At 42.7% G+C, this 12,210-nt stretch overlaps 1 protein-coding gene across 1 annotated transcript in view; it reads left to right on the forward strand.

Moving 5' to 3' along the window:
- BRSK2 (BR serine/threonine kinase 2) overlaps nt 1-12,210 on the forward strand; it is a 488,049-nt gene that overhangs the window by 437,081 nt on the left and 38,758 nt on the right. The window contains exon 14 of the mRNA XM_025207893.1: nt 10,601-10,661. Coding sequence (XP_025063678.1) covers nt 10,601-10,661 — 61 coding nt within the window. The remainder of the gene's footprint in view (nt 1-10,600; nt 10,662-12,210) is intronic.

The following is a 12,210-nucleotide window of genomic DNA, read 5'->3' on the forward strand; positions in this document are numbered from 1 at the left end:
GCCCCGCACGAGAACTGGAGAAGTCCTCCCCAGCACCCTTGAACTATAGCTAGGGACGTTTTTTGGAGACATTCAGCATTTGAGGCTGAAACTATCAGCCTTTTGCAGGTTGAGACAATCCAGTGTGCATACTGTTTAAATATGCAAGGGTGCCACAGTAAAAAAAACAAAAAAACCAACAACAAAAAAACAGGCAGAAAGCACCAGGTTTGCCTGCAGACGAAGAGACAGCTCCAGGATCACTTGCTCTTAGGAGGTCCTCAAAGAAATGAGCATGACACCCAAGATATTAGAAATTCATAAAAGCTTATTGCCAGGAAGTGGTCATGACATGTCACCACACAGTGTCCATTTGGTCACTGAGCTTCCCACTGCTGTTATCATGAGACAAAGACACTGTGTGTTTCCCACTGTAATCCCCTCACTGAAGCAGAAGGTGAGAGAGCTGAGTTCTTAAAAGTGTGGCCATTTCTTTTTTAGGCCTACCAAAAAGTATAGCTCTTCAACAGCACCTAGACCTCCCACACAAGCAGAGAGAGGCCTTTCTATCTTGTTTGTGACCCAGTAAATGTCTGCCAGGACTTTCTGGCTCCATGCATTTCTTTTTGCATTTCTTCTGTAGCTGCTGCATCTGGGTGAAGCATGGAGAAATGAGTTCAGAGGCTGCTGGGGCAGTCCACTAAAAGCATAGCCTCACTTTTAGCTCCATTCTAGGGGAGATATTTTCAGAGGGCTGGAGACAGAGGGCCGGGTTACTGCCTGAGAGCCTCCACGGATCCCCGTTCTTGAACGGACTAAGGAGAGAGATGCTACAAGGAATAGAAATTTACTCCAGGTCCGCTGATGGAGTGGGGAAGAATGGGCAGCAAAGAGAACCCCAGCAAAATGACTCTTCTAACTAGTCATGGTGGCCACTAAATCTTTGGCCAATGTTTCATTATCCAATATTTTGGTTGATTCTTCTAAAAGGAATACTGCATCTTTAAGGATCCTGTCCCTCTAGATGCACATGGTTGTCTTAGTAGCTGAGGCCACTGTCACTTTCTTCTCTCTCTCTCTTTTGCTCTCTTCTATTTCTTTTTCTTTCTCTCTCTCTCCTCACTCTCTCTCTCTCTCCCCCTCTCGATGCTTTTTTCTCTTCTGTATCTGGGTTGCTACAGCTCCGTAGTTCACTTGCTTCAGTATTGTAGGGAATGCACATGTCTGCGCTGCTGGGTGTATTGTGTCCTGGGATTGTTATTGTTTTTAATCTCATTTCCCTTCTCCTTTTCCCCCATTGTTGATTTGCTTTCCATTCTCTGTTAAAATCCTCAGTGCCTTTCCCTTTGGGGAAAATACCTTGAAAGAAAAATCGATAAATCAATACATATCCATTATATGCATATTTAAATATGCTGAGTGTGAATGTGGGTGTATCACGTATGCATAGCCTGGGTGCCAAATGCTAATCTCAGTTGCCAGATGCAGCTGAGAACAACATTTGGCCCTATACTTATCTAAATTGTAACTCCAAACCAAAGTACAAGTAGAGCATCATTCAGCACATGAAAAAGCGCTTACTCTAATGCTTCTTTCCACTTCTCTGTCAATGTATAACATAATGATTTCTTTCTATTCAAATTGAGTCTTAGTCTTAAACTGTCTTAAACCTCCCTATATGGTGTTTGGAATGTTCATGCCATGAGATGCATGCCCGGCTTCGTTTATATGTAACTGTGAAATCTACTTGGCAAATACTCATTTTGGCATTTCTCATGCTGACCATCCCATGGAGAATGGATCCCATCATATGGGAAACACTGGCAACTTGGGAGCCCATTCCAGGAGCCGGAGAGTGAGAGAGAGGAAGAGAGAGAAAACAGTCCTATCCCACCCTATTTGAAAGGAGTTTGGTTGAATGTCAAACCAGAGATTTTACATAAGCCGAAGGCCAGATCGGGAAAATAAAAAGTAGTGATACTCTCTGAAGGTTAGTCATGGGCCAGGTGTGTCCTGAGAGATTAATAATCTGACCAGCTCCTTTCTTCTTGGTGCTCTGATCTTCAGTGAAAAATTAGGAATGTTGCCATCATTAGGCTTCAGAGTCAACACTCCAGGGAGATAAATTGACTGCCCGCACCCCTTTTCCAGGGCTGTTCTTTCAGGCTGTCTTCAGCACTGCATTGATTTATACTCCATTCACATTGGAACTGTTATCTTTGCAATTTCTAAGGCCCAGAGACTTAATTTATTTTAAATGGAAAGTGAGATTCTAGAGCATGTAACTCACCCGCAGGGATAAACACTGGATTGCTGAGCTGGCATGGCCAAGCCAGTCTGAATCCCTGGGTTTAACACAGTAAGTGCTCCCACATCACTGTTAAGCCAGTGTCAAAGCAGGATTGCTACGTGGCCTACAGTCTCACTTACTGGGCTCCCAGGCTAGCTCAGAAATGCACATTTTAATAACCAATGCTTTTCACAGTTTGTACAAGGGAAACATTTTGGGGAGCAGAGGGATGCTATACTGATCTGACTGTGCTTCAGCTAAGAGACTGCATGGAAACTGAGCAAGGAACCTGAACTACTCGCTCTGTTGACCGAGTTAGTTGGGTGTGGTTGGGGTCCCTAATGCCTTGGTATGTCTCTCCCCTAAGCTCTCCCCATGCAGAAGTCTGGCATGTCTGCAGTGTTTATGTGCAGTACAAAAACCATTGTATAGTAAATTAAACTGTACCCCTAGTATCCCCTGTCTCCCAAAGGGGAGAATCCCATGGCAATAATAATGACCTTTCAGTTCTCTGAACAGTATTTCACTCTGCTTTTCATACTCTTCTCTCCACTTGCTCCCACGTCCCACTCTGTCTTTCTCTCTCTCCTCTTATTCCCCTCTTCCGAGGATGGCGAGTGCTGATCTATTGGGGTAAGCTTCAGTTTTGGATTATACCTGTTGTGGGACCTGTTATATCCTGTACAAGTACTCTTATCATTTGCACAGTTTACAAATATTGATTTCTATCCTTTATTGAATGAGACTTTCTAGCAAGGAGAGAGATGTGGGAAGAAGCATTTTTGGGTGCCTTTGAATGCGTTTGTGTGTTTTTGTGTTGGGGTCATACTCCATAGACTTTTCTTCTTTTGGTTTTGTTTTCTTTTTTGATTGTTTGGGTGGGGAGGTTTCAATGTTTATGGGGGCATAGAGTTAATCCCAGACATTGTGCAGATACCTGAACACCTTGAGAATGGGAACCCCTTCCCCATCCAATGCACTTCTCCTGTCTGTCTGGCACACTCCAGTTATTATTGATCCTCATGGTTTTTTGTTTTGCTTTTTACAACAAAACTCAGTCCCATGCTTGATCTGAAATATTTTTTTGGTATTTTCTCTCCACTTAGCACAAATCCTTTTTCTATAGAGAAATAAGCAGTTGGCCCTAGAAATAGACACAAATTCTTTTTTTTTCTGTACTGTAAATAGACTCTAGGTATACCTAGGAATATGGTCACACTTTAGGATAAACATTCCTTTATAAATGTGTAACATCAGGATGACAAATAATTTTAATTTTTTTTAATATTTATTAAAATATTATATTTATTAATAAATTGCAGTAGGATGTTACAGTGTCCAAAAAGTCAACAGGCACTTTGAACCATGGAATACCGGCAGTGAAAGCATCTTGTACTGATGTAAAGATTACAACTTGTAACATATTGTTCATGTTACCTCAGGTTTATAACACATACTAATTATTTATTAATTCTTTATAAACTATTAATTTTAATATGCAGTGGGCACATCTACACGAGACGCTAGAAGTGCAGTAGACTAATTCTAATGTGCATTAGTGTGGCAGGCAAAAACTGTGCTAATGCACTAATGTCCAGTAGAATTAGTGTACTGCACATTAGCATCACAAAAAGGTGTGTAAAAGTGCTACTGCATAGTAGCACCAGTTATGGTGCATTAACTTAGTACATGTTATTACAGGCACTAAACTTAATGCGCCATAATTACAGCGCATTAATGAATGTGTAGATGTGCCCAGTGTGACAAAGAATACTCGTAATGAAACCAGAGCAGAATGGAGCAAGTTATCCCTCACACCTGCTCATTTCGCCATGTGTATGAGATTCTAAAAAATTTTGCCTCCATTTTCTATTAGGGGTACAATTAACTTCTATGATTAGGTCTGTGGACTTTAACATATCTATTTACAGTAGGAAGCAGTTGCAGAGTGGAGCCCTAGGGGTATGAGGCCTAACTCTCCATGGTGCTGAACTTGCATTAGCCTCTCGATCTTCCAGTCTTATGCACAATTTTTCAAAGGGACAAAAAAAGTTTTCTGGTTAGTGCTTAAGACCAAAGGCTTAGATGGATTGGGGAGCCAGCCCCAGCTTGAAATGTTGAGAGACCAATTGGACTGCTCTCCAGCCATTTACCAATGTTGAAAGACCAATTGGACTGCTCTCCAATCAGCTTTCTGGAGAACTTGGACTCGGTGTTACAGTTTAGGTATCTTTATCTTAGCAAGCATAAAGGAATTTAGTTTGTTTGATTCCAAAGGATTTGTGCTTTTAAAAAATGAGCAAGTGGCTAGCTGGATCCTTTGACAGAAATTTGCACTACCACTGATGGGACTGGACAAATCCAAAGTTCTGGTTTCAGTGATCACCCCCCAGGGATGCAAATTCAGTGCACATACTATGTGCTGCATTCATGCTTCAAGCTCCCATTCTTGGATGCAAATTCCCAGATGTGCATAGCTAAAATGCTGATGACAGGGTTGTATCCAACACACAGTGACAAACAAGCCTGGGACCAACAAGCCTATTTGAAGACCTCTATACAAGGACCTGGGACCAAACAGTACCATTTATTAGAAAAGAAAATTCTGAAAGTGGTTGAATTCATGTCTCCTACAAAGCACTGAATTTCATCTGACACTGTAAAAACTTGTAAGAGTTTTATTTAAACAGAAAATGAAGGTAAAGTAAGTCCAGTGTAGATTTGTCACTGGATTCTAATTTTTTGGCAGAAGTGAAACATTTTGGTTGTTCTTTGCTAATATTGCTGTCAGAGAGGAGGCAAAACAAGCCTTTAATCTTTTCTTAACTGTATGGGTTTAGAATTCTTTGAACAAATGATTTCTAGTGTCCTAGAGGCTGTTGAGGAGCTGAGAAAAAGCAATATGTCTGCAGTTTATCAAAGAGCATTAATTAGACCCAAGGGTAAAATGGCAACCTACAGAATTTATCCCTGATTTGAACTTATGGTTCTCAGATACTTGGTTTCACTGGTAGAAGGGTATGAGAAATAACACCAATCACCTTTAAAAAATTTTTTTTAAATATTTTGTTTCTGAAAACACATAGCCTATACAGGGTGCATAACAGCATGGTATGAGGATGAGTTTTTCAGTAGCACTGAAGTGACTTAGGAGCCAAAATCCTCTTGAAAATGAAAAGGGCTTATGCTCATAAGTGATATAAGTGCTTTTGAAAATCCCACCCCAAAAGCTTTATTTGCACCCATTTAGTATGGTGATAATGCCTTTCTCCTGGACCAGACAGTCATGTGTGACCACTAAAAAGATTGATGAACAGTGGTGCACAGTACACAATACTGGGACATGTACTATCTGAAGCATTGTCACATAAGGCCAAATGAGGTGTGCTATATTATTCATTATAAAGAGGTACCAGCTCAGCTGCCTTCTCAGGGTGCCATGGAGTACTCTTCCACACACACAGATCCTGGCCCTCATCTCTTTATCTCTCCTCACCAGGGCTGCTTATACATATGCACAGGGGTGCAGATGCATTTTATTTAGAGTGGTTCCTAGAGAGCCACCCTAATTAAAACATATCACCATCATGTGTATTAAGCCCCTGCACATTTAAAAATGGTTGCAAGATGCTTTATCTAAACCTCATTCAACAAGGTTTAGATAACGCGCCCCCACAGTCATTTTTAAATGCATGAGGGCTTATACATGTCATGGTAAGGCCATGCTAAAGCATTCTAATTAGAATGCAAAGCAGCACGTGTATAGGCAGCCCAGGTGTCTTAGATCTGAGGGCAGCCCCTTGGGTGCGTCCTCACAGTGACTACCTCATCAGGTCCAAATGGGGCTGGACCCTGCAAGGGTTTGCATTTGGAGGTAGCTAATTAAGTGACCCAATACCCTCTTCAAAAAAAAAAAGCACTACTTATTCCCACACCAAAAGGAACAAGCCACCCCATGCCAAGGCATACAACAAAAAAAGAGTCCTACATGCACAACCCCTTCTCTAAATTCAGCATAGCTCAGGCAAGTCTAGTGTATTCCCCATCTCTTTGTGAGGAGAAACAACATACACTGCTCTTAGCATATGAGAGATATCTCTGTCTCAGGGGGCCTTCCCAGCCTGTCTGCTTCTTCACTGACCCACCCTTGGCACCTCACAGCACCCCTATCCCCCATACAACTGAGCTTTTAGTAGATCAGAACCTCTAATCATCCATCTACTTGTGTGTAATTTAGGTTAAACTTTCCTTTATAATATGAAGCATCAGGAGGACAAATAATTAAGAGAGGCTTTTAATAAACGGTTGATAAATTGTAATAGGGTTGGGGCCGAGAAGTCCTGGCCATCATATTTGAGAGGATGCTCCTTAGCCAGATCATTTTTTTTCCTTCCCTGCCTGCTTTCTTTAAGAAGCCCTTTATCCTTCTTCAACTTAACTTCATCCAGCAGGTGCAGGGAGCAACACAGAGCACAGGCAACAAGTCTCACACAAGTTTCATGAAAGGTATACTGATAAGTACCTAAGGTCTCACATGGGTTTTTAAATTTGAATAACTATAGATTTATTACTTAACTTTCAATGATGCTCAGCACCCTTGGAGACTCTGAGAAGGTTATACACCAAGAAATATTTTCATCTAAATAAACTTATTTCATAGTCATAGAATAAAGGTACTTTTTCCATTGTGGTTTCCCACATTCATCTTTCTTTTTCCGCACTCGGCAAGATCATTCAGGTTCTGCTGTGCCAATGTACTGCCTGCAGGCACACTATACTGCCTCCACTTCCACTGTCCAGGAGCTACATATATATATTTAAATTATCTCTGTTCTTTTGTCTCATCATGCCATAACTAGGGCGCCTTTTCTCAACTGCTTTTCGCCCTTTCCCTTGGTCCCGTGCACTGGAATGACAGATGCAGGAGCAACATAACCTGTTGCAGCCAAGACTCAAGTATTTCCAAGTGAAGGTGATCTTGCTGGGAAGAAGAAAAAGCTCTGATTTTTGCTTGATGGCTTTTCTTTGGGGAAGCTGAAGAGCCTGCCATGTGTGAGTTCCCCCTGACCAATTTGGGAACTTTTTCCCACTGGTCATTGCAAATTTTGGGAATACTTAAAAATAGGAAAGTACAAAGGAGAACTCAAAGAATCAGTCCCCCTCTTGCCCCTCCTTTGCTTTCCAGGAGATAGAAAATGTTTCAAATAGGAAGTGCTTTTATTTCCACTTAAAATAAATCATGAACCTCCTAAACTCTGCCCAGTGTCCCCAACACACAATTTCTAGTGTTATAAAGCTAAGCAAGATTACAGGGTTGATGCTACCTCTTACCTCATTTGTATAAAGAACACCAGAAACCACTGAGTATAAGTAAGGCTGATTGCATATAAGTAGTGATATAGATGCTGAATGTTTTTCCCAGTGGAGTTTACATGAACCCTTTGTTCTGTCCCCTGCTACAGACTTCTAAACTGGATGAAAACTCATGACATGACCACTCCTTTCATAAAGAATTGTGGTGTAGGAGGTGGGGCCTTGCTATGTTGTGCCCCCATCTTCGTGACTATTTGCTTTATTAAATGCGGGGAGGCAGGTGGAGGGGGGAGTTGGGATACCTGGGAGCAGACCCAATTGGAGAGAGAAGTTAGAGGATTGAAGGCTTTAATCAAACGGTTCTAAAATTCAGATGAGTGCTAAAGATTCACTTCTAGCCATGCTGGAGTGTTAATGGGAACAGCTCCCAGTGGAAGTTAGGGGCCTGAGTGCTTTGAAGGTATTTACAGGAATTACCTGTAAAAACATGCTGCAGGGTGATGTGTTGTTTGTTGGTACATCTGGTTTGGAGGGATCTTTCCCTGATAACTCTCATACGCACAGAGGTGATGGTAACTAACTGGACATTCAGTACACAGGGCCACAGCTGTGTTTGCATTTAACTGGTTCAATTAAGAGTGAGAAGTAAAAGAAAACTTTTTAAAAATCCAGCAAAAGTAGAGCATATTTACAAAACAATCCATACTCTACTTGAATCTACGCAGCTGTCTACTCTTGGGAACCCCACCGGGATGCAAATGCAGAGTTTAGGCCTGTAGATTTTATAGAGATGCAGAATAATGGCCCAACGACACTGAGATACAAGGAAGGAATTCCACAGAGGGTTTCTGCATTTGATATGAACTATGAGGATGGGACTTACCACTGTGTTTCATATTAGCTGAAGCCCTCAGTGGAAATATTTCTCCTGCTTCTCATAGAATTTTAAAATGCTATCATATCTTTTCTTTTTTTAGAAAATGCAGATGTGAAACCATCCTGCAACTACATTTATGATCTGATTCTTATAGAGGAGATCAATGAAACCAGTGGTCAGCAGCATTTTCTGGTGGTGGGCTGGAATGGCCCAGGTCAGCTCTGAGGCGCTAGGACCTGGATTGCACTTCTCCCTGGTGCCATTACTCTCCACTGCCTGGCTGTGGAGCAGCAGCATCAAAGTCCCAGCTTCGCAGGCTGTATCCAGTGCTTCCATGGGCCAGATCCAGCCCATAGGCCTAGGCTGCTGAGCTCTGAATAAGACTGATAGACAAGAGGCATTGGCTTAATGTATTCTGGGTTTTCTTAAGGGCTGCATATTCTTACAAATCCATATATATATATATGGATATATCTATACACACTCGCACACACATACACACTCATGTATGTTTGTAACGAATGCCTATTTAAATCTATTTATGCTTATATGTATACACCTAAAACACACGTTTGTGCGTGTGCATGTTTACGCATGTATATTCTGTTTTACAAACACTTAGAAGTTTTCATCATTTCTTTTTCATGTTAGCTGAAGGTGAATAACTGTTTTTTATTTCCAAAAGAAGGTGCTGTATTCATATATTGGTGAGACACTTGCAACACTGGGCTACTGACATTTTCTATGGTAGCTTTGGGCTGGGTTGTTTCTCCAGTGTAATCTTCTTCCAAAATTGTTTTTCAAGATTGACCCTTCTCGTTGAGGAGGATTGAAAGTAGTGGCCTCTGAAGCTTTTAAGTCCTACTTCTGGATCTGTGCAAGATGACAGGAAGTGCTTTCTGCTCTAGCAGATAATTTTGTCCCTGCTCAAGTATTACATCCCCCATTTGGCCTGCCTGTCCCTTCAGTTTAGGACTACTTGCCTTAGCACAGCATTGATGTGTTTAGATTGCTAGCTGCCAAAGATTGTTGCAGGGACCTTTGTTTGAGAATACAAGGGCAGGTGATTCCATGTGAATGCTAGCACTCCCATAAAGTACAACATGCTCATTGACAGAGCAGCAGGCCAACCCATAAGAAATATTGTCAGTGATTAGAAGGGCCCCATGGGCCCCTACAGTGACAGGTTGGTGTGAAATTGCTGCTTCGTAGAACTCATCAACAGGCAGAAGAGGCAGTAATCCCACCGGGTAACCCCCTAGAGGTGAAGACCTCATGATCTGAAAGAGAGGCTATCCTGGTGTGTGCACAGCAGGGCTGAGCTCTTAGCAGATTGGTCTTTGAGCCATTCTGGTGAACAGGAGAGTAGATGGTTTCATACAGAGAGGCCATCCAACAAGCATGAAAGCCTGTGGTCCCCTACATGAAGTTCCCTAGAGAGCAGAAGGGAACAGTGATTTCATATAGATACCTATCTGGAGAGCCCATGACATGGCAAATCGTGCCGGCAAGGAGCTGGAAATGGTGGCTTAGCTTTAAACAAACACGCACAACAGATCTGAGTTTTGGGTTCACTGGGATAGTCCTCTGATGTGAGAAGATAGCATACCATGCTTATGGTAGAGTCAGTCTTTTCTTAGTACCTGGAACAATATCCTGCTCCTGCAAATAACCCATGGATGGTTTTCTATGTTGTGGAGGGCTTCACCTATGGCATACAAAGGATTTTTCTTTCTGTACATAGATAACTTGTGCCAAAAATAATTCTCAACACACGCACCAAGCTTCTGATAAGGCCTTTTGCCTTGAGCTGTGTTAGTTTCCAACAGCAGGAAGCAGTAGCTGTCCATGTGTGAATACCCAGACTCAAAAGCAGGTGATAGTGCCCAGCTCTACTCAGAGAGAGAGTACCTGGGAGTTAATAAGGTCCTTTCCCTAAGACTTGATGTGGGGGCCAGGGAATCGGAATATATGTCAGATGCATCACAGTAATGAGAGAATGAGGAGAGCTATGTGCTTTTCTGAGTGGCAGCGTTCCTCCTGCTCCTCACCTCATGCCTGTGCATGGGGCGGCTGGTGTTCAGGGGATGTTGCTCGCCCAGAGGTTCTGAGGGCCATCTCTACTTGTTGTGTCCACTCAGGTCTCGGTCGATCAGCGGAGCTTCATCTGGCCTCTCCACCAGCCCCCTCAGCAGTCCAAGGGTAAGTGACATTGCTTTAGGCTTTCTTCATACAATACCCTTAGCCATGCTTATTGCTTCTCAGCAGCTATTCCGGTAGAGCTGTGGTTTTGTGTGCAATGCTTTTTATTTTCCTTGACTTGCCATCAGTTTGTATGGGTCAGGGAGATGTTGTTTTTTTGGAGCCAAGAGCAGTCTCTCTTACCATACATGTGTCCTGTGTTGCCTGTGGCGATGCAGTAATTTTGCTGTAGCCCTCCTCATCCTTTGCATCATAATAATGTTTAAAGCCACACTTATGATTAAGCATGGCTGGGGCCTGTAATGCCCGGCTGAAGACTGTGTGGCATGGTTTCAGCGAATGTTCAGATTATTACAAAGCCATGCTGGAGCAGCAAACCATGTTAGCAAGAGTTGCTTTGGCTCTTGCTTGCTACAACAGAACCATGCTTGACAAAAAGTCAGTCTGGCTAGCACAGGGGACTCTGATGGAACATGGTAGTAAGCACCATGCTTCATCCATCTACTGTAGTTACTGCTTCTGGGAAAAGAAATTATAGGTAGCTGAGGGTGGAGCAGAAGCCTGACGGAAACCTAAGGTTGGTGCACTGAAAGGCTGGGGAAACCGAGGCACTCATTTCTGTATCTCATCAGTGAACCAAATTTTGTCTAGTCAAACCCTGCCAAGGCAAAATTCCCTTTAGTCCTAGTAGGCTCTTAGCTGAGTGAAAACCAAATTAAACATAAGAGAATAATTCCCTGAGTATCAGTGCACAGACTGTCTTATCCACCTAGGGGCTATCCTTTTTTTTTTGTGGGTGTGGGGGGGAGAGCTGGGGCAGGAGAGACATCACCACCACCAGCCGGGGATCAAGCTTGATCTGGTGGAAAAGGTGGAAAGTCTTGGGGGACTTATGTCATGCACAATCTTCAGCAATGATCAGTGAACCTAATGCCAAGCCATAACAGAGCCAGGGTGCAATCGCTGTTGGACAGAGGCCCTGTTTTGGTGGGGAGCCTCTTTTGGGGCAGAGAGAAGGATTCCAGGAATAGCATCTGGCAAGGAAAGTTTTGTCAGTGCAGCTCCCAGCCCAGAGCCACAACAGAAGGCTCATGTCCTTATCCTTGAGCCTAGTCTGTGGTGACTTACAACAGCTGAGAACTTGTCTCACACAGTTTTGAGGGTCATCATAGCCCTTTCCAAATCCCCAGTCTTTCTGTGAAAAGGTACAACCCCATCCTATGAAAATTCATGCCCTAATACATGTATAAATAATACCAGTATCCCACGTGCTTCAAATTGCCACTACCAGTAAAACAGCTGTGTGTAGTTCACATTCCCAGAGCCACCATCACATACAAGCTTCACTGACTTTACCAGCTTCAGCATTGTTTTAAACATTTTCTTAGAAGTATTTGAGTTCTGAAGCTTTTTCCATCAGTATTTCTCCTGTCTGGCACCAAACAGACATCTTAGATCCCTTCCTTCTATGAATTTAGTACACCAGGAGCCAGCAAAGCTCCATTTCATGCACTGGCATTGTCTGTGCATTGGCATCATTGATATTAGC

The sequence above is a fragment of the Alligator sinensis genome, unplaced genomic scaffold (assembly GCF_000455745.1).
Source record: "Alligator sinensis unplaced genomic scaffold, ASM45574v1 scaffold5_1, whole genome shotgun sequence".
Lineage (NCBI taxonomy): Eukaryota > Metazoa > Chordata > Crocodylia > Alligatoridae > Alligator > Alligator sinensis.